At 53.1% G+C, this 21,571-nt stretch overlaps 1 protein-coding gene across 7 annotated transcripts; it reads right to left on the reverse strand.

Moving 5' to 3' along the window:
• Positions 1 to 1,422: 1,422 nt before the first annotated feature.
• On the reverse strand, positions 1,423 to 16,805 carry MIER2 (MIER family member 2). Of its 7 annotated transcripts, none has more exons than XM_027713121.2 (13): positions 16,788 to 16,805; positions 12,573 to 12,660; positions 11,887 to 12,035; positions 11,023 to 11,143; positions 10,252 to 10,375; positions 9,473 to 9,582; positions 8,760 to 8,829; positions 7,816 to 7,982; positions 7,223 to 7,304; positions 7,031 to 7,125; positions 6,105 to 6,232; positions 4,982 to 5,118; positions 1,423 to 4,192 (listed from the first exon to the last, which is right to left on the reverse strand). In XM_027713121.2, exons 4-13 carry the CDS (start codon positions 11,137 to 11,139, stop codon positions 3,717 to 3,719), a joined length of 1,506 nt encoding a protein of 501 aa, XP_027568922.1. In that variant the 5' UTR covers positions 11,140 to 11,143; positions 11,887 to 12,035; positions 12,573 to 12,660; positions 16,788 to 16,805; the 3' UTR covers positions 1,423 to 3,716. The 7 variants fall into 7 exon arrangements, with proteins under 7 accessions (XP_027568922.1, XP_027568919.1, XP_027568916.1 ...); XM_027713118.2 differs by lacking the exon at positions 16,788 to 16,805 and adding an exon at positions 12,872 to 16,384 and having other exon boundaries at positions 6,129 to 6,232; positions 11,023 to 11,148; positions 12,564 to 12,660; XM_027713115.2 differs by lacking the exon at positions 16,788 to 16,805 and adding an exon at positions 12,872 to 16,383 and having other exon boundaries at positions 11,023 to 11,148; positions 12,564 to 12,660.
• Positions 16,806 to 21,571: the final 4,766 nt, after the last annotated feature.

Genomic DNA, 21,571 nt, shown 5'->3' on the forward strand with positions numbered 1-21,571 from the left:
GCAGAATCACAGGCCAGCTTTCCTCTGCTCCAACCCACCCTGATGTGCCCCAGTGCAGCTCCCTCCTGCCTGTCAGTGCCATGGGGGCCCTGGCACAGCGCTGGGGCAGGACTTGCCACAGACATGCTGCCTGCAGACCTCAACCAAGCAGGTGAGAGCCTCGAGGCAGGAGAGCTGGGGAGATGCTGCAGGAGTGAGGAAGGCTGGAGCCCGTGGGACGCCCAGGTTGCGTCATGGAGGGGATGTGGGCATTAATACAGTCTGTCTCACCACTGATGAATCCCCCCTTCTCATCGCAGCCCTCAGCAGTCCTGCTGAGCCACCCTCGTGGCTGCCGTGGGAACACAGATGTGGCAGTGTGGGGCTCCGAGGCAGGGCAAGGACCCCCGCTGCAGGCACACGACCCCGCGCTGGGGCGGGCAGGGGGAGCGCAACAGGGCAGCGGCGCGGGCACTGCGGGACTTTGCCCCACGCGGGCCCGTGGCTGCCGGACGGTGCTGGGGCGACAGGAGCGTCCCGGGAACGGCCCAGCCCCGCGCTCGGGGGTGTCACAGGGGCGGAAAGCGGCGAGCCCGGGGGGTGGGGGGTCCCGGCCGCCCCGGGCCGGATACCGGGGGGCGCGGGGGGGCCCCGGGCGCGGGGCTCTGGCTCCCTCTGCCGTCCGAGCGCTGCGGCTGCAGAGCCCGCCCGGGACCCTCCCCCGGGGCCTGGTGGGGCTGCAGAGCCCGCGATCTCCGGCCCTGCGGCTCTCACACCCTCGGGTCACACAGGGCCGAAAACAGCATTTCATTTCGAAGGATGCAACGAGGTGACCACGGCCACATATGAGGGCTTCAAGCACACCCATCCTTCCCGCTGCACCTCGGGGCCTCAAAGGAAGCAGGAAACCAGCTCCCGTCCCCTGTGCCCACCCTCGTACCTACCTCTGCAGGGGAGAGCCAGGGGGCTGCGTGGCCAGAGCCCCCCAAGGCCCCAGGACAGAAGGCCAGAGCCAGGCACAAGCAGGAGAAGAGAATTTAAAGAGTTTTTGATGGGACAGAGGGGCTTTGTGGTGGGGAAACACAATGCAGTTGCAGCAGGAACCCCCAAGATGCTTTTCCTGGCTGAAGTGGTGAGACAGGGATGGACCCTTGCCTCCCACCACCACGGGCCTGCCACAGGCTGATGGGTTCAGAGAACTTGGGGCACCTGTAAGAGCAACAAACAGCTCCCTCTACCCACAGCGCCAGGGGGCAAAACTCAGCCAGGGATGCTGGGTGTCCTCCCAGGCTGGGATGGCATCCCTGGCACAGGGTGTCCCACCCTGCCTGCAGGGCAGGACAGGATCAGACAGCGGAGGCAGAGACCCCTTTTCTTGCTTCTGCCATCACGACACATGGGACTGTTGCATCTTGGTCTACAAAAAGAAGACAGGCTTCTTACTCACTTTCAAATTAGGTTTTTAATTAAATAAATAACAGCGAGGGGTCTTCAAGGCAGTGTCACTTCACAGTGTAGGGCTGGGGGGCAAGGGAGAAGAGTCCAGCATTGGGCGGCTCAAAGTGAATGTGCTTTGTAAGAAGGAAAAAGAAAACCCCAACAAAAACCAAAACCAAACCTCCCCCCTCAGTGACTCCCCCTTCCCTGTCCCAGCCTTTTCCACCCCTCTGCCTCAAAGTTATGTGGATAAAGCCCACACTCATGTTGAAAGACCCCATGCAAATTTGTAAACAACACTGAAAGACATAAAGAGATTTCTGCCTTCCCCAGCTCCTGTCTCCTTTCATTAGGGCTTGAAACAAACCAAAGAAAAAATGGTTTCAGAAAAACTAAGAATGTTCTCAACTGATGGAGGAGATGCCAAGGCCTGGCCCTCCCTGGGAGGGCTACCCATACTCTCACCCTGCCTCTTCTTCTCCCTTCAGCCAAGGAGATTCCTCTTGTCCCCAGGAAAGGGGAATCACAGCCTGGGCAGTTCCACTATGGAGCAGGCACTGGGAGCAGCTGGAGGGGAGGCCTCTGCCAACCACATTTGGCTGACAAAATGGTGCCAGGTGAAGGCAGCTGCTTGTGCCTGAGGCTCAGCACCTCCCAGCAGTGCTGGGGACCGAAGCAAATGCACACAGAACAGATTTGGGGCTTAGGAGATGAGACAAGTTCTAATCCTGCTGTCCCATGAGGCTGCTTCATCCTGCCTCTGTGCCCCAGCTGCGGGGCTGAGCACAACTTCCCAGGGTTGGGTAAAAGGAGGATGCAGGCTTGTGGGTTTAGGTACCTGCCAAATCCACTGGCAGCAGAGCCAAGTGCACAGTCACAGCCCCAAGGCCTCTACCAAAGCAAGCAAAAGCCCTCAACCCAAGCCCCCTCCCAACTGCAGAACACGGCTGGAGGAAGGGACCATCTGCACGAGGGCCTTGCTCAGCAGGTGAGGGGAGAGCATTCTCTGCATGGAAAAAGGGGAATGAGAACACGTTGCATTTAAGCCAGTGGCAAACACCAGACCTGGAACACATGTGGGAAGCAAAGCAGCTCTGGACCCCAGCACACCCATGGACAGGCCCCCGTGGCTCTGCACGGCAGGCAGTACCTCGTCACCACACAGGGCTACATGTCACCTCCCTGAGCATGGCAGTAAAGACACACTTTCCTCTCAGAAAACAGTCTGCTTTGTGAGGGAGGGGCAGGGATGCCCAGGGTTGGTGTGCTCCCCTGCCTGAGACTGAGCTAGCACCAGTGTCCCAGGCTTCACACTCTGGGAGGAGCTAAGTAACCTCATCCCTCTGCTGACAAATTGTTGGAACAAACTGGGAAGTTACAGAAGTTTTCATTTGCATTTTACCCTCTTGCACTGTGAGTAGGTGAGGATCAGGTCATTCCCCGCCAGCAGCAGAAGTGGCAGCACCACAGTGCTCCGGGCCAGCATCACTCTGTGGCTCTAGAAACTCTTATTTCTGCCCATACCAATTCTCCCTGGGCCAGCACTGCGTAGGAAGGTGAGAAGGACTCAATACTGCTGCACCACACAGCATCCCCTTCCAAGACCTGATGCCTCAGCCCAAGGGTTGGACCAGGCCATGACCCACCTGCAGCTGGTGGAGAGTGGGCACCAGGAACACAGAGCTGCCCGAGGCTGGAAGCAGCAGTGTTTCTGCCTGTCATGATCCATAGCTGTTGGGAGAAGACTGCAGTAAGTGACTCCTACTGCAACACACTGCCTGTGGGACAAAGGCCAAGACACTCCTCAGCTTCCCTTGGCATTGCCATGCCCGTCTCTGCAGTGAACTGCCCTGCGGCCTGGGCAGGCTGTGCTTCCTGCAGACCTCCCAAGCTCTCAGACCCCTGAACTGCATCCTCAACGTGACAGAGACACAGCCCTGTTCTCAAAGCATTTCTGCCCTCAGACTGTCCCACTGGGGCCAAGGGACACTTCCCCTGTCCTGAGGCAGGGACTCTCTGAGCAGCCTGGCGTCACCTGGGGTGATACGTGGTCAACGGAAGAGGGGGTGATGGACCTCCCCCCCCCAGGAAAGCCAGCCATCACTCTTCGTGATTGTGTCAGGATACACTGGAGCAGAAAGGTGTTTGGTTTCACTGTAGCCTTGGATCAAGGAGGATGGAAAGACGGATTCTGACCAACAGCTCCAAACTGTCCCTACAGGACAGTGGAAGTTCCAGGATTTCACTCAGTCAGGTCAAAGTCCTTGCTGGGTCTGTGACAAATTTGTGACTGGAGACTCTCACTGTGACAGAGGCTCTGACTGAGCCACAGGTGCTGGGCAAGCCTGATGAGCAGTCAGGAAACTATTTACATCTCCGATGCCAATGAGACCAAAATCTGTGACCGATAAGGACACTTGCGCAGGGGCCACCACTGCCTCTGGGTCTCTGTCCAAATCCACAGGGCTAGCAATTAAAGGCAACCCCTCGTTAATGTCTGCAGGGAGAGTGAAGTCCATAGTTATCGTCTCACCAGAGCTCTGCAAAGTCTCCTGCTTCTCTGACAGTCCTGGTCCTGCCGGCGGCAAAGCAAAGAGCTCTGGCTCGGAGTGGGGGACAGTGTGTCGTTGGCAGGACGCTGAGACAGCGCCTGAGGACGTCTCCTCCGTGGGGTCAAAGGAGCAATTCGTCTCTGAGGGGGTGCTGCACTCATAGCCCTGCCCCGACTCGCTGATGCTGCCCAGGCTGCAGGCTGTGCTCTCCACGCTCAGGGGCTCTGCACGCACAGAGGAGGAAACAGGACACAGCAAGGGAAAGAAAGCTACAGTGAGTCCGTAATGCACAAACACCCGGGTCAACCCCAGCTAATCACAACAGTATTTGTTTGATGAAACAAATGTTTCTTTATTATAGCAATCAAGATCCCTGCCAGCATGTACCAAAGAAAGGCAAGATGCCGACAGCAGATGGGAGGCCATCAGTGTTTCTATGGAAATTAAAGGAAACCTCACAGACACATTCCAAGATAAGCCAAATCCTAAATCCTATCCCCTCATGCCAACAGCTCCTGGGAGCTGCCTACACAAAGCCTTCATCTGCAGTAGAACAGTGAGGGAATGAACCCATGTTGGGTTCCCTGCGAGTCTTCTCACAGCCAGCTCTGTCTGAAAGCAGCCTGCACCCACAGCCTGACTTCTGGGGCCTTAACCCAGTCTCTGGAGGAGCTGCTTGTGTCAGTGCACTGGAAGCACCTTGCTCAGGTGCCCAAAGTTAGTGCATAATTCTTTTGCTTTGGGAATGACCCAGGCCACCTCTCTGAGCCCAACACAGGAACAACTGTTTTATAGTCACCCCTGGTCAATGTAGAGACAGACAAGACTCTTCTGCTCACACCAAAACCTGCACAGGCTGGTATTTAACAGGGGGCAAGGTGAGCATACCAGCAAGGTGCAGGGAGAAGAGCAACAGCAGGATAATGGCAGCAGGAGAAAGGCAAAGGAGGGGCTGTGCCACTGAGTGTGGGAGGCAAGTGATCCCCATGGCAGACAGAACAAAAGGAAGTTACCTGTGCTCTCTATTGCTATCTGATCTTGACCAAAGTGAGCATTCAGGCAGCCAGTTGCAGAGGGAATTGGTGGGGAGCTCCGGGAACGACTGGTGTTTTCTACTTCAACCCCATCCAGGTCATTGTCAGTGAAATCTCTGTGGGGAAAGAGAGAGAGCCTTGCCACCACCTTCTAAGCAGAGAAGTGCAGGCAGGAAAAAGGGTGACTGGGATTAAAACCTATCAACAAATAAAGCAACGGGACTGTAGAGACATCACTAGAATGAATGTCCATCCCTTCTTGGTCTGCAGAGCCCAGTTTAGACTCTGCCCCGAGGAGCTGATGGCAGCATGGCCAAGACCAGCCCATGGTAAATCAGAACAGGCTCTCTAGTTTCCTGGAGAGCTCTGTCCCCAGTTTTTCCAAAGGGAAACAAATGGTCAAATGCCCAGGAACATCCAGTTTCATGGAATGACTGCAGTGGGTCCATAGTGTGTCAGCAAAGAGCAAGTGATGAGAACGTATTTTCCTACCGTGGAAGAATTTAAGGTTTCAGGTATTTTCCTCTCTTGCATCAGAATTTTAAAAAAATCTAAGCCTTCATCTAATGTTTTTAATTGATTCAGCTTCAATATTTCATTTTGACCTTTTAAGACATTTCACTTTCAACCTTTTTGAAAAGATGTATTTTGAAAAGTATCTTCTGTAATTAGCATACATTTCAAAGGGAAGAATTTGCCTCAAAGGGCGACAGCAGGGAAATTAATTCAGATTCCAAACCATCAGAAATAGTGGGTTTGAATTTAAAAAGCTCCCTTCCCAAAACCTCATCAAACTGAGTTCTTTCCTTGAAATCAGCTATGAATCCCTGACCCCAGCCTTAACTTTTGCGGGATGCATTTGTCTGAAACAGAACTATTTTTAACACAAGGAAGTATACATCCAAGCAATGAGTTCTTTATCTTCCCTCCCCACACCAACAGTGTTTGTTGTTCTGAGAACATCCCGTGCATCCCTCCATCCTCCCACCCAAGAAACCTTCTAGAGAAGAAGGCGCAGTCTATTGAGCGGAGGTGCTTTGCAGCAGGAATCTTCACTGGGAGGTTAATATTACTAATTTTAGTGTGAGAATATTCCACGCACGTGGCTCCAGGGTGGAGGACGTACTTCTTCCTTCCTAAACGAGTCTGCTGAGTGAAGTAGTCATAGCGCTCTGATTTTTTCCACATATAATAATACTCCACACACTCGCCCACTGACCGGGTGCGGACCTGAGGAGAAACATCCCAGTCAGAACACCACGCATCGAGGTGTATCTCATGGAGCAGGAGCTATTTTCCCATTTAACCAGCACAGAAAATTAGGTGCATTACAGAAATTTATATTGCTATGGACACATCTATGCTGCAGAACAGAAGCACGTACTGAGATTTCCGAGGTGGCGATCGGCCAGAGAAAGAACTCCCCACAGTGCACAGCTGTTCTCACAGACCCGTGTGGGCCAGACATGTACACTCGTGCAGGACTTCCCTGCACTTCCAGCAGCAGCACACTTAGCAGAGAGAGAGCAAACCTGCATCCATTTTCACTGGCCAGCATCAACATGCCCACAATTAACCAGTGGTAGAACTGGACTCTCTGGTTCTGCCAACTCCCAGCACAGCAGCATGTCCCGTGGCCCAGCTCTCCCTACAACAGCATCTGCCATTCTAGAGGACCCCAGGGGACTTTACAAAACATCCACATGCTCAACTCACTCATTCACAGAAGTACTGCAAGGGCTGAGAGTTTGGAAAGAACTTTTGAGACTCCAGAAAGGGCTAATCAGTAATTAACTGACATCACTCATGCAGGTCAGTGGTGTTTGTGACTTCTCCCACCTGGAAAATAAGGCAGAGCAGGGCAGTGAACAGCCCATCACCTGCTGGCATGAGTCAACACAAAGCCTGGGACCGGAACTCGGCAATCCTGAACTCCCTGCATCAGCCGAGGCCCAAAGCACACCTCTGGTGCCAAAGCACCTGCCTCCTTCCCCTGCTCTCAGCAGAAGCTGGGGGGAGCAGCCTTACCTTGTTTGCTTGGATAAGGTGAAAGTTTTTCCCGTGGACCCTAAAGCCATGTTCGAAATTTCTACATTCTTCCTCGCTCCAGGCACAAAGCTCATCTACAGCAGAAAGAGGAATTGGAGATGTACAGAATCTAGAAAGAGTTGCATGTGCATTGATGTTTGGGGTAGAACCCAAGTAAGGGGGGGTTCTCACCTCTGATAACCTTCACGTTGAACCGTAACCTCCGTAGTGCCTCTTCTGCATTGAAGTTGCATTTCACCAGCTCATACAAAGCCTAGGAAGCAGAAGGAAATCACTCACAGCATGTACCTGAGCAACACACCACAAGCCAACCTGCTCAAGACTCACGTTTGTCTCATAAAACTTATATTTCCCAGGAGCCACCTTGCTGCTAAACCCTGCTTGACCATCAGCAGAGATTATTCCACTTTTTAAGGCACTGGATTACAAACCCTGGGACTGGACAGATGTAGTTCCACCAGCAGCTCTGCAGATTACAGGTGTGCCTTTGTGTTCCTGAAGACTCACTTCCAGAATCTAACCAGGCTAACTTAGAGAAAACCCAGCTGCTCTGATATGGTTGATCTGCTGGCTTTTCTAGTCTTCCCATTGGGAGGGTGACTGACCTCCTCACACCGCAGCTGGGCAGTACACCCTCACTTATCTGTGAGGCTGGAGCAGGGGATCACTGGAATTAGACCTCATTCTGACCTCCGTAGGGAATGTGGCACTGTCAGGCAAGCACCACTTGGGTCTGCATGGGCTGCAGGAGCCACTGAGCTCACCTGTTCGTTGTCCTTCACCACCTCTCCCTCTGGCAGGCTGCTGCCGGACAGCTCGTCCCACTGCCGCTTCACAGCGCGGTACAGGAACTCTTCAACCTCTCTCTCAGGGAGGATGTTTGGGTCCCAAAGCAGCTGATCTTCATTCTCATAGGCTAACAGAAAAAGCACTGAAATAAGATAATCAAACAGAGAATTCTGCTGCTTTTGAGAAATGGTCTGCATGGACATGCATGGGGGAGACAGAAAAGGGAGGAAACCTTTGCTTGGTACTCCAACCCAGTACTAGAGATGACAACCATCTCTCAAGGCACTGCATTTCCCCCCTGATTTTGGAGGCAGATAAGCTCTTTATACCCCTTTTAGGGCCCTCAGAACAGGCTCAGCTCACTTCCATTGCTTCAGAAGAGTTGGCTGACAAAGTTTTTGTTACCGTGTTCTCAAAGATTGTTGCTGTGATTAATTAATCCTGGCAACTAAAGACCCCTTTAGCTTTCTTGTCCAGAAGCTCAAGAAGCTGGCACTTGTACTACACTCATTACTGAGCACAATCCGCAAATCAAGGCACCTCTGTCTACTCTGCAGATATCCCACCAAATAAGAAACAGATCAGCTCCAGAGAGCACTGAATGACAGTAACTCGGGCTACTTAAGGAAGATGTCAGAGAGAATAAATCTGAGTACCTCCAGAAGGACATACCTTCCCTTTGGCTACAGCTGAGACGCCCTCCTCCAAACCTGTCACACCAACCCAGTTCTCACTGAGCTTCACCACTTCTGTACCTGTGTTCCCAGCCCTATTCAATCAGGCTCATTTAAGCCAGCTCAGATGTAGCTGTAAATTTGGGTGTCAGCACTGAGAGGCACCAAGTCTGGAGATACAGGACTGGTGATCCAGGGCCAGCAGCCCTACACACAAACAAGGCACAAAGAGCAGGCTGTCTTACCTTTTTGCCTGTGCCTGTTTAAGCGGAGGATGGGAACAGTGGCCTGGTACTGAGGTCCAACCATGATCTCCTGAAATACCATCACAGAGAGGCGGGTAAACTGAAATGGAAAATGCTCCGTGCAGACTGTACTTCATGATTTAGGGACTACACCACCATGAGGCCCATGTATTTACTGGTAGCCCCTGCCATCACTATTATTTCTAGTGAACCCTGGCTATTTTATAGAGTAACTAAGAAGGTTTACTACCAACCAGATCATACCATGGTGACCCTTGGCATTTACATAGTTTTAATGTTAAAGATCTATGGCAAGCAGCTAAGGCTGGAGATAAAGCTTTTTAACGCAAAAGTTCTCCTGCAACCTTCACAGCCAGGATGAATTTGGGAGCCTGCTCCTCTCTTTAGTGAGATGGTTCCCTCTCAGTAAATCCTGCTGGGAATATTGCATAGCATTTCACCTTTATAGGGCTACAGGCTGCAGATTTAATTTACTAAGACACAACAGATTTCCCATATCTGAAGCAGAAGATAATTTCAAGATTGATTGTATTAAAAACCCCTCTTGTGACCCACATCTGCCACTGCCATCCACAAAATGCAAGGCACAGAGCAACAGACTGGGGAAATATTGCAGTGCTTTGGTGCCACGCTTTCTTCAAACTCAGGAGCACTGCATGAGCTCCCCTTCCCAATGCGCTCGGGTCATTTACCTTCTTACACTCGTTGGATGGGATGGAATCCACCTCTGAATCCTCAGCCATGGAGGAAGCACATGGAGATGAACAGGGCTCTTTGTCTTCATCAGCAAGGAAGTTGTTTGCTTTGTGGGAGAGGAAAAGATCTGTAGTTATGAATTTTTTTTTTCTGTTGCTCTATGTTCCCTCTCCTTCCCTTCATTTTCTGTCCTAACGTTCCTTTCAGCACGGTCAGCAGTGACAACTTACCTGTATTTTAATTTTCTCACTTTAAATAAAAGAATTTGTACACTTGTCACTTGGGTGGCGATGGTCAACCTGGGGAACTCAAACTCTTTCATTCTGCAGGATAGCAGAAGGAATAAGATCGCTTCCTGCTGAGTCCCTGTCACCTGCTTTGGCTTCCCACATATCCCAACATTTAGGAACTGCCACAGTGTATCACTGCACTAGTGCTACTGAATTTATTTACTTGTAGCGGCGTCAGAGGAGGTACTGATCTTTCACGCTGTAATTACAGCAGGTAGCAAAACAATTCCCACTTTCTCAGTGTTCTGAGTTACAGCTAAAGACAATTCTCCCCTCGAGCCACTGCTCGTCTACACTCCATGCTGCCCTAACCAACGCCCAGTAACGCCACTGCCCTGCAGATTTATGGACAGCCCCCAGAAGGGAAGTGGAAAATCTGTTGTCAGGAAACCGACAAAATAAAGAAAACCATTCTTGCCCTCCCCTGCATTTCCCGACCATCACATGTAAGTGAACAGCAACTGCTTAGGAACTATGACACATACAGCCAGGCTGGTTTGGGAATAAGTCCGACGCATCGTGGGATGTGACGGACGGAGTCAGATCGTCGGCTGAAGATTGTGTCTCCTCCTCTTCTTCCCCTGAAAGCAAATCCTTCGCTATTTGTTCCTTTTAACAACAACAAGAAAGTGAAAAATATTTTTAAATTAAGAAAAATATATGAGGGGGAATGAGGCCTAGAGTAAAGTATTTCTAGCCAAGAGTGGCCACATCCGGAGATCTCCTCACCCTCCCACAGCTTGTCCAAAGACAGATTCTCTCTCACATTCCCCACCACACCCAGATTATTTTCCCTAGAAACACTTTTGCAAGGGTCATGAGTGGCTACCTATGGAAGCCAGAGGGGATGAGCAAGTGGCCCTTTCTGTAGAGCTCCACTCATAGCAAATATCTCAAAGATCCTGAGAGAAAAAAAAAAAGAATTTCTACAGACTTTAGCCAGAACAGGAGGAGCCATGGCTTCACCTGGGAAAATAGAAACCTTCCCTGGATATCTACAGATCCACAACTATGTGCAAAGACTTGCAACCCAAGTTCCATAAAGAGTTTTTACCGAATTCTTTTTAAAACAGATATTCTTTCTCCCATCTCTAAATGCTTTACTTTCATGTTTCTGCACCTCTGGGACACTAGACCTAGGCAGGCCCTTCCCCTGGCATTGGTCAAACCCCTCTGAAAAGAGTTCCTCAGGCCCCTTGAGCTCCAGCACAACACAGTAACCTGCAACAAACACCGAGGCAAACAGCAGCTCTCACCTTATCCAGAGTCATATCAGGGAGATTTGGAGTGATGTCATTGCTCTCACTGTCCTGCTCGGAGATAGGATCAGATGCCTCATAGCCATACAGTGCAAGCAGCTCCTCAAATGGCATTTCACTGCTCTGAGCAAGAGGAGGACAAAGCTGCATCAGGAATAGAACAATCACAAGAGCAGACCACCAGCTGTACGAACACGGACACACAGAGGGAATCAGGGCAGCCTTGGGTAACACTGCACAACGACCGAGGCAGGGTCTGTCAGGACCCACCAAAACCTGTTCCTCTAAAGGTAAGGGAAAGCCAGGAACTTTCACCCCAAAGCAATACAGTCTAGGGCATTTTTAAAATACATTTCTCTTTTATATTAGATTTCAAGCTGGTGAAAAGGTGCCAAACTGCACATCTGTATTTAACCAGAGGAAGGGAAGGAGCAAATCCTTGTATTAGTCTTGTGTCTGGCCTGAAGAGACACTCCCTGTCACCAAGAACATGGTTTGTGTTCCACCAAGGTCTCTGTGGGACCACCCACAGCAGCACCATGTCAGCTTATCTCTGTAGCTCCTCCACTGTGAAACACTGACCATAGCCCCAACAGCTGATGGCTCTTCACCAAGGTGAGCCAGGACAACCTGCCAGAGTGGCTACTTGGCAGAGGAAGGCTCCAAAATTCACTGCTGTCATGTGTCCTCAAAACCATTCCTTCCTATCCAAATGCAAACCTGACTCGTTGTTGGGTGACCTGAGCCCAGTGTGCTGCCAGCTGAGCGACTCAGGGCTTCTCACCAAGGTTTTTGGTACCAGTACTGTAAAAGCAAACAAGCAAATCCTGAGGGTAACTTCCCTTCCCCTGCTGCCTTTACCTGAGAGGCACTGAAACTCTTCTCCAGCTCTTCTAAAGATTTCTGCTTCTCCTGAGTATCATCTTCCTCCCTTTCTTCCCGTACACCGTAGTTCTGTGAAAGGATCTCTGCCAGGTTCAGTCGATGATCAGCTGAGCCCATTGACACAACTGCAGGAATAAGAATTTGGATACTAGCACCCCACAGACCAAATCTTGAGATGCAACAAAGCCAGGGATGATCCCTTCTTATGTGTGTGCAGACACAATAAACCAGAGGAAGAGACTAGTCAGAACGGAGTGAGGGGGACGGGGAACACAACTGGCAGCAGTCACTCCGTCAGCACAAAGCCCGGTTCTCTGCACATCTGAGTCCCACAACTGACTGGAAGCTGAATCTGAAGGTTTCTGAGTATTTGTGTCTCTCCTGACTGGATTCATTGGTGTCACAACACGTGAGCACATACTGCAGCTTTCCTTCATCCGGGGCATTTTTAGGGCAATTACCCCTTATTCAAGAATGGGCAAATGGACATCTGTAGGAGCTTTGGCATCTTTAAGCCTTTCCTTCTCTGTCAAATGGTATGAAAATCAACCAACAGGCTCAGGAGGTGCTGGAAGGAGAAGGAAATAGACAGGCTGATCACAGGGACCTTGTTTCCTCCGGCAACTAGACCAACAAACAGAGGCATCTTTGACCTGAGGTACCTGCTGCACTCTGAAGGGCGGGCTCTCCAGGACATAGGCTGCGGGCTGGGTATGGGACCACCCTCGGGCTCTGCCGGCCAACTGAGGCCTTCAGGAAAAGAGAGGAACATGGCTGAGACAGCTCTTCTTAAAAATGCAACACCCTCCATCCACTCAACCCCACCAACAAATGCAATTAAGTTCAAAGCAAAAGTTACCCAACTCCCCACAGGACAGTGCTAAGAACTGTGCTGCACAAAGAGAGCTCATGAGGTGTATTGAACAGTTCTTTCCAGCCCGCTCTCCACCGGCCTCCTCACCTTCCCCTTAGTCTCTGACTCCATGAGGATGTGCTTCCGTTTCATCCATTTTACCTTCAGCACTCCACTCACTACTTATCCTCTCACCAGTTTAAGACCTGACCTTCATGAGTTACATCTTCCCTTAAAAGAAGGACCTGGACTCTCAGCTGTTATTCTAAACACACACATCATGTCTGACCCTTTGGAGAGACAGTCCGAAGCAGCCGGCCACAACATGCTGGCTTCTCCCTAACGCCTCACCGCACCCAGGCGTTCGGGGGTGTGAGCAAAGAAACAGAGCTGAGCAGGCACTGAAGGAGTCTGGTACAGGCAAGGAGGGAGAGGCTGAGCCAGGCAGACACCGCCAACAGGCACCTGCAGTGTGGCATTCAGTGCTCAGTTACAAGTTCAGGCAGCAGCATGGGCTGAGGCCTGGAAAACGACCCAGAACATCTGCTGCTCCTTGGGCTGCTGTGCATGGAAGTGCTGTTCATCAAGTTCAGCTGAGGTAGGGAGCAAGCAGGTAAATAACCAAAGCTTTTGCGTGACTGAGAGCACCCAACTGTGGAAGAAAATCCCAGTGTCAGTCCCCCAGTCACCAATGACATCTCTGTAAGATCCTTAGCCATTAACAATCTCAGCTGTGCACCATCACTCCTCACTCACTCAGTGGGAGCCAGGACACCTACAATGCTTCCATACAAGTCTCTTACAGCTTACTTAACAAGAAAACAAAGTACAGCTTCACATTAGAATTTATCCTCTAGCAGTAAAGCAAAGTATATATCAGAAAAGCCACAACAGACTGTGGGTTCCAAGTTAGTGCCTTCAGCTATCAACATACACTCTGCAAATTCCGTAACAATGAAGAAGATGCCTCCAGCCCATATGGTGCATACGCTGCACTGCGACTCGCCGTCCCCAAGTGCCTGATTACTACCAGCAGATAACCCCCACGGAGACCACTCTGGCTCCAGAGAGAGCCCAGCAACTGTGCCCATGAACAGGAGGAAGAGTTAGGGGATGATGAAAGGAGAAGGGCACAGAAAGGATTCAGCCAGCCTCCATTCTGAGGACGGTTATACCAGGAAATGTCTCCATAACTTGGGAAAGCGTCCGTGTGCCTTTGCTGGGCTTTGCTGCAACGTGACCAACTATCCCTGTTGGATAAATCCTTCCAAGCAAGCAACTGGGGTTTCATGGAAAGGGTGTGGTCTACCCTTACTCCTTCTGGTCTTGGGTGATCTGCAGAACTCCCTTTGCTCAGACAATGATCTATCGATCGATGGCACCTCCTTGCCCGGGGATCACTAAGTCACTGCATGCAAAGGCCTCTGAAAACAAGGACTGAAGCTGTTGGCATGGATGGGCTGGCTTGAAAAGGTGTCAAGAATACTTCAGGAATGATGAGATCTCCTATTAATGACCACGTGCTGAAATAAAGAGGAACAGCCACTATGACAGTGTGACAATTCTGCAACCGATCCCGAGTTTATTTCTCTGAAGCACTAATGGAGCACTAGAACAAACAGGAATGCCATGAGCTGGAGCCACCACAGAATAACCAGCACTGCTGTGCTGGGGCTGAGAAAACAAGAAACAAGTGACAGACAAAGCAAATGGCCCCTTCCATGCCCAAATTTAAGTACATGTGAAACTGAACAACCCCTCAGATTACTTACAAATCCAGAAGACCACGGAAACAAGAGTCAAAGTCAAAGGAATAGGACAGAAAGGTAGGTCTGGCTCAAAAATGTAATGATGACAGAAAGAATATTCCTGATTGCACTGATTGCAATACAATGTGGAGTTACTTTGTCTGAAGGTAAGTGCAGTCTGACACTTCGAGTGCAAGTATCACACAGGAGGCGGAAATGCAACAGCATGGCATGAACCAGAAACACATTGAGAGTGGTTCTGGGCCAGGCATCACTGCTCTTACTGCTGCTGATCGATTCAATCCCCGTGAAAGGTCGCAGCAAGGAACTCCAGTTATTCTGACACTGCACTGTGATGCTGGAAACTGGCTCCTATGCCCATGGGGCATTTAATCTTGAGGGGAAAAAAGAGAAATTAAATTTCTACCATCCCCAGCACCGCTTTCCTCCTACTAGTTTATGGTGCTCAGGCATAAGAGTAACTTTCCTCTCAGAAGTTACATAGAGCTTGATCAATTACTCACTCTCATGTTTGTATTTCTGGATGACTCCAGCACTCCCTCCCTACCTGTGGACTCAAGGTTTTGAGCACATGGAACAAAGCTCAGCCCTGGTTTAGGAAACACGGGCAGAGGCAGAGCCTGAGCTTTCTGCACTGACAAAGCCATTTTCGAGTGCAAGGCCAATTGTGTTTCCCCAGAGAAAACCCTCCAGGCTGAAGCCACTCCTGAAAAAAATGAGGAAAAAGAGGTTTCTCTTTCCATTGTTACTCCTTAATAACTAATGTGGTTTCCTGAGCCCGTCTAACACGTATTTCAAACTCAGTGAGAAGCATTCCTGGTTCCTTTGCCTTGTCCACACTCCTTGACATGGGGCCATTTTCTACAAACTCGAGCTGTAGCCAGAGAGAAGCAGCACAGATGGAACCAGATTCGTCCTGCAAGTTATGCATCTGAAAGAGCAAAGAATGAACAGATGACACGACACATAGGCCACCTCCCGCACTGCTCAGGAAGATCAGGGCCCCAGGCAGTGGCCCCAGTCAGGGCCCTGCACAGTGTCACAGCAGAGATGCTCCACAGCCAAACCTTGCCAGTGACAGCTCCTGGATGTCCCCAGGACAGACCTGTGTGAGCCACAGAGGTGGAAGGTGCCGGGGTAGCACTTCGGCCCAACAACGTGCCCAAGTAACACTGGCACAAACAAATGCAGCAGCCTTAGTGCTCCACCAAAGGCCAAACTGTGGTGGATGAGTTGACAGACCAGACACCACCTTCCTCATTCATAACACTGAAATATCCTGGAAATGAAGCCCTGCCCTCGGAGAGATTCAAAATCCTGCCACAGAGCAGCCAGCTACCTCAATGTCTTCCCAGTACCCTTATTCCATGTCATGGTCACCATGAGGGTATCACGGTGGAAATGAAGTGTGGAAGTGTCACAACAACTACTACAACAGGTCAAGGATATTTGAGGAACACGACAAGGCTCGATGAAGAATGGCATCACCAGCTCTAAGTGTGGCAGAACAACATCAGAAACGTTTTGGCACAAGGCACCAAGACAAACACGACGTGGCAACAGGGGAGGCAGTGGGGGGTCCCTGCCTGGCCCCCTCATCGAGGTGGTGAGAACCATCCTGGTCACCCAGACCAACCGTTCCCACCACCTTTCCCAGGGCTCTGCCCCTACAACGGCCCCGACCTCCGTGCTCTCCCACTGCCCGGGCTCTCTGGCTTCCAGGCTCCGCGAGCCCTTCCGAACAGCTTCGCACTCCTGATCCCGGCTCCAGCCACCCCACACCACCGCTGTCGGGCCCTGCTGGACCACAGCCTCGGGGCTCCCGCTCCGCCCCGACGCCTTCCCGTCCGCCTTCTCCGCCCCGCGGTCCCGCAGCCCCCGGCCCGGAGACCCCTCCAGCGCCTCTCCCCGGCCCCTCTCCCGCGGGTCAGGCCGCGGGGCTCCCGCCCCGCCGCCGCTCGCCCCGACTCTCCCGCCGAGTCCTGCCCAGCAGCCCCTTCCCCTGGCCGCCCCCGCCGGCGCCCCCCGCTCGGCCCCAGCGCCCCTCCGCCCCAGCCCGCCCCCGCATCTCGGCCCGCTGCCGCCCGGGGCCTCGGCGTCCCGAGGGACCCCGCCCCGTCCCATCACCCCGCGCCGCGGCCGTAGGACCCCGGCCCCGGGCGGGCGCGGCTCGGGGGCCCGGGGGTCGCGGTGTCCCCGCCCGGCCGGGGGCGGCTCCGGGCCCGGCGCGACCCCGGCGGCGGCTCCGCGCTCACCTCCGCCATGGCCGAGCGCGAGCGGCAGGGGGCGCGGGCCCCGGATGCGGCGGCGGCCGCTCATTGGCTGCGGCGCCTCGGGGGTGGGGCCGGGCCCGGGGACGTCCGAGGGTGCGGGTTCGGGGTCCCGGGTTCGGGTCCCGGCGGGGCCGGGCCGGGCGGGGTCCGGGGCCGGGCCGGGCGGGGGTCCTGCCCCGCCGCGCCGGCACCGCCCGGAGGCGCCGCCGAGGAAGGGGAGTGGCGGTGGCCGCAGGAGCGCTCCCCGAGCGCCGGCCGGGCCGTTTGGCCGCGGTCGCCGCTGTGGCTCCGGCTCCGCAGAGCCCCGCAAGGAGAGGAATGACCCGGAGAGCGGCGGCCGCGCGGTTGTGGCTCGGGCAGCGCAGGACCCGCCGGGGCGGGCGGGTGTGAAGGCCCAGGGAAGGTGCACAGCTCCGCTGGGGCCAGGCCTCAGGAACACACCGGGGACCACACACGTCAGAGGAAAAACAGTGCTTACAACCTCAACCTGTGCCTCCTTCATGGATCACAAAACTTGAACCTCCAGGAAACACCTTCAGTGATACTCGTGGGGCACTTCGTTAATAAAAAGTCACTGCATCTCATTTAGCAGTTACACAAGAGGGAGATCAGGGTGGGAGCCCAGGGGTGGTCCATGCCTCACAAGGACTGGGATGTAAACGCTGTCTCATGGTTCCTTGCTGTGGCTGTGCTTGGAGGACCCCAGAGATGCACTTGTGGAAGCTGCTCGATGGGTCTTTCCAGTTCTGTCTAAGTGATGATGACCACACGCTTCCAGAGAGCAATCCTCTCCAGCATGCTTTGTCCTTTAGTGTCCCCCATCTCCAGGGCTTCCTGTGGCAAATGACCCTGCCAGGGAGCCCCAGCCCCTCAGGGACCCCCCAGGCCCCTCAGGGACCCCTGGGCAGCAGGGCAGCGCTTCCCTCACGGTGTTTGGTGATGAGCTGCCAGTGCCACTAGCAGGATGCTCAGGGACATTTACCACAAGATCTCACCATTTGATCAGGTCCTGTAGATTGTCCTCCCGCTCACGCCAATGCCTGTGCCTGGATCTGCAGCTGTGGAGCTGTGCTTGTGGAAGCCTCGTGCTCAGTTGCTGGGAGCAGCCTCCTCACCCTGGCAGTTGGCTCCGTGCTGGGTTTCAATCACACTTTTGAGCTCAGGAAGCAAAGTGTTATCAAGTGCTTCTGAAGTGGTGGTGGCCCTCGAGCTGAGAACCAGAGCACTTCACCAGGCCTTTGTTCCATTGCTCAGAGCTGTCTGGCTCTTCTCAAAGGACTAGCAGCTTGCAGATGCTATTTGTTCAATTAAAAGAGTAACCTTGTCTCTGGCTTCATAGAAATGTATGCAAAAACTGCTTTCTGCCTTGCTCCCAGCAGTGCATCCAGGTGTTCTGTCGCCACAAAAAGCAGAAAGGTCAGGGTTTTGAGTCAAGGCCTGGGGTTTGAGTCAAGGCCTGGGGTTTGGTTTAAGGCCTGGTGTTTGGGGTTAAGGTCTGGGGAGAGCTTCCCTTGTTATTGAGGGTCTGCCCTGGAGCAGTGCCCCTGCCAGCTTCTGCTGCTCCATTTAGTGCTTGCGGTGACAACTGCCCGGCTGAGTCTCTTTAAGCAGCTGCACTTCCCTGAGGGAGCAGTGAAACACTTGTCAGGAGACACCTCCATTGCTGAGTACATAAATTTCTGTCCCCAGAGTGACCAGCACACATCCTGCAGCCCTGCCAGGCTCTGCAGGCAGCACATCACCCGTCCCTGGAGCCGGTCAGTGTGTGAGCAAAGGCAGTCCTGCATCAGTACCCTAAGCCAGAGACATTAGTGCCTGACATTCAGTACTCTGAGATTTTCAAAGGCAATAAAAAAAGCCTGACAGGCATTGGAATATCAGGTGGTTCACGCTCTCCAGGTGTTTGTGAGTGATTAGTCATGACACTCCTGACAGCAGCAGTTGTACAGTTGCTGCTCCGTGGACAAAGACAACAAATCACAGAAGGCTGAAGTGGCTTTGGCTTAATCTGGGGCTGATTTGCCTGTAAAACTGGACTGGCCCTGTGTCCTGCCCTCCTTTCTCTCCTCCACCTATGCCCTGCCTATTAAGCAATGCTGCTTCTTGGCAAACTCTTTTTCACTTGATGCAGGTCAGCCATGGGGTGTTTAGCTACAAGGGATTGTAGATATAAACAAGTTTACGTGGGTTCAAAAAGGAATGTTGATAGGAAAAAAATTGCATCAGTATTGGTAAAGGACTGACCCATGTTTGGAAAGGGGGAGGTTTGTGTGGGGCTGTGTCATGCCACAGGTGCAGGGTGGGCTCAGTGCTGAGGAGGGCACAGAGCTGCTTAGACAAGCTCTGACTGTAAAGAAACTCCGAGTTTCCGGTTGGTTGAGGCTGTTGACAGACATAACAGCTTCAGTGCTTAACAAAGCAGCTGTGAATTAGGCTTCAGAGAAGCACCAGTTTTCACCAATGCTAGATGGAGCTCTGGTACTCACAAACACCACACTCCTGTAGGCTTTCAGACAAGTGTCTATACTTCCAAAGGTGTTTGTGTCTCAGGATCCGCCGTGGCTGTCAGCTGTCCAACACAGCTTACAGGGGCCTTTTCCAGGTTCTCTGAGGCAGTAAGGCCAGGTGACAGGATGTGTGGGTCAAGGTGAGTGTCATGGCTACAGAGTTCCATTCTTGTCCTGTTCTCCTCCCTCTCTTCTTCCACTTCAAGTCATCACAACCTACAAATGTGATTTATTTACAGTCAAAATACTTACCATATCATGGTCTCTGCAGGGCTCACAAAAATGGCTGCAGTATCTACAGATGTAAATTCAGTGCATCCATGGGCTTGCACACTAGGGATGAGCCGGGAGAGTCAGATAATGCCCAAGCTGCCACCCCATGTGCTGGAACACCAGCTGGCACTGCAGGGGCAGGCAGGAAGATGTGGTTTGACAGCAGTTCGAATAGAGACGCCAAGGGTTTGCAGTTTCTCAGCCTTTGTGCTGGCACAGCTGCCACATAAACCACCCATGGGATGGTGAATCTTTTCAAGATGTCGACGTTCTGAAAAGGCCAGCGCTGAGAGCCCAGGGATGTCTTCCCTTGCACACCCTGATGAGCAATAACAGCCAGAGGTCCAGCCGAGGGGACGGCAATGCCACACAAAGCCTCTGCTGCCGAGGGACACGCTGCCTGCTCACTGGCATATCGTGCAGTACCCCCCTCGCCTGCTGCTTCCCCACAACCGCTCAGCTCCTGTGGGGTTGATCCTGCAGCCTGTGAAGCTCCTGCTTTTGAAACATACGCTGAAGGCAAATATTCCTTGCTGGTGTCAGTAATCAATAGCAGGTGTTTGACGAAGGATGCGTGGAGGCCAACCATGCCTGACTTGGGCACCTGTGCCCCTGTGCCATGGTGCAGGGTGTTCCCAGGAACCCCTCATTGACCCAGCTGGGAGGGCTCATCCCCAACCAGCCTTGAGCCTGTCTCCACCAGCCCTTGGCCGGACACACGTATGTGTGTACCCGTGCACATGTTCCTGAGTATCCCCACACACTCACCCCTTCAAACACCCCCTCCCCCTGGGCCTGGGGGGCTGCCTGTGTGTCATCCCAAGCTGGTGACACCAGGAGGGAGCTAAACGAGGGAGCACTGATGAGGAACTCATTAATTCTGGTGCCTGTCAGCCTCACAGGATGATAAAACACTGCATCCTTCTGGAGCAGCGGGATGCAGCGGCAGGACTGGGAAGGAGCAGTCTGGCCATCCCGCACCCCTCCCACCGCCGGCCTCCCATCCTGCACCCCTGTGTCCTGACATACAGCTTGCATCCAGCCCCCGTCTTCCCCTGGCAGATAACCCAGGAGGGGTGGGAAGGTTGCAGGGTGGATGAAGGCCACTGAACATGTGGGTTATCAGCTGGGTTTGTGCAGGCAGTGTATCCACCACAGCTGCAACCTTGCAGCAGCGGCTCTCTGGGGTTCGAAGGGGCACACAGAGCAGGGATGCTGCCCTCCTTTCCAGCCCCGCACACCCAGAGGTGCCTCAGCACAGCTGGAGTACGACTGTGTGCCCGCATGCGAGTGTGTGCCAGTGCATGGGGTGGCACGTTCACGGGGCACCAGCACGTGTTGCTCCAACTGCCTGGACACCAGCAGAGGCTCTGGTGGTGCCTGGCAGCGTTCCTAATGAATTCAGCGATGCCCTTCACATCAAGCAGCCACAGGAGAAGGCATTTTTCAGCCCCATCTTTATTCAACGGCTCCAAATACGCCACTCCCATGCCTCACACTTGCAAACATCTTGTTCACAGCTGCAGCTTCAAAAGGACCAAGGGAGAAGGAGTGGGAGGCTGTGAGGGAGGCAGGGAGCGTGTTGGGGCTGCCTGTGGTCACCATCCCCCGTCAGGGAGGAGCTAAAACCCCTGGACACCATCGCAGCTCTGCTCCTCTGGGGTGCCCACAGCCAGCCACGCCGGACCAGCCTGTCCCCAGCCACGCTGCAGAGCCATGTGAGATGCCTTGGGCAGGGTCTGAGGCTGGAGGCCAAGCAGAGGGGCAGGAGGTAGATGGAGGGCAAGGGAGTTCTGTCCTACTCAGAGCTGCCTTTGCCCCCTCCTCTTCCTCCCTGCTCCACTTTCAGCCCATGCCATCCATCTTGCAAGGCTGAAACCCAATTACTGTCCCAGGGAGGGGGTGGTGCAGCGGCAGAGATGATGTCCATTAGCCCCAGGGATGGAGATGGAGCGATAGGAGCTCTAATGGCCTCTCCAGGAGCCC

Source organism: Pipra filicauda, unplaced genomic scaffold (genome assembly GCF_003945595.2).
Source record: "Pipra filicauda isolate LSUMZ 115617 unplaced genomic scaffold, ASM394559v2 scaffold482_size497672_pilon, whole genome shotgun sequence".
NCBI classification, from domain to species: Eukaryota; Metazoa; Chordata; class Aves; order Passeriformes; family Pipridae; genus Pipra; species Pipra filicauda.

What these genes read in the sequence shown, in the direction of transcription:
- MIER2 (XM_027713115.2), bottom strand. Translation starts at nt 12,916, where the DNA reads ATGAAACGGAAGCACATCCTCATGGAGTCAGAGACTAAGGGGAAG. An exon ending in CTGATATGACTCTGGATAAG is followed by an intron (nt 10,376 to 11,022) that starts GTGAGAGCTGCT and finishes TGTTGTTAAAAG; the next exon opens with GAACAAATAGCGAAGGATTT. An exon ending in GATAGCAATAGAGAGCACAG is followed by an intron (nt 4,193 to 4,981) that starts GTAACTTCCTTT and finishes CTGTGCGTGCAG; the next exon opens with AGCCCCTGAGCGTGGAGAGC.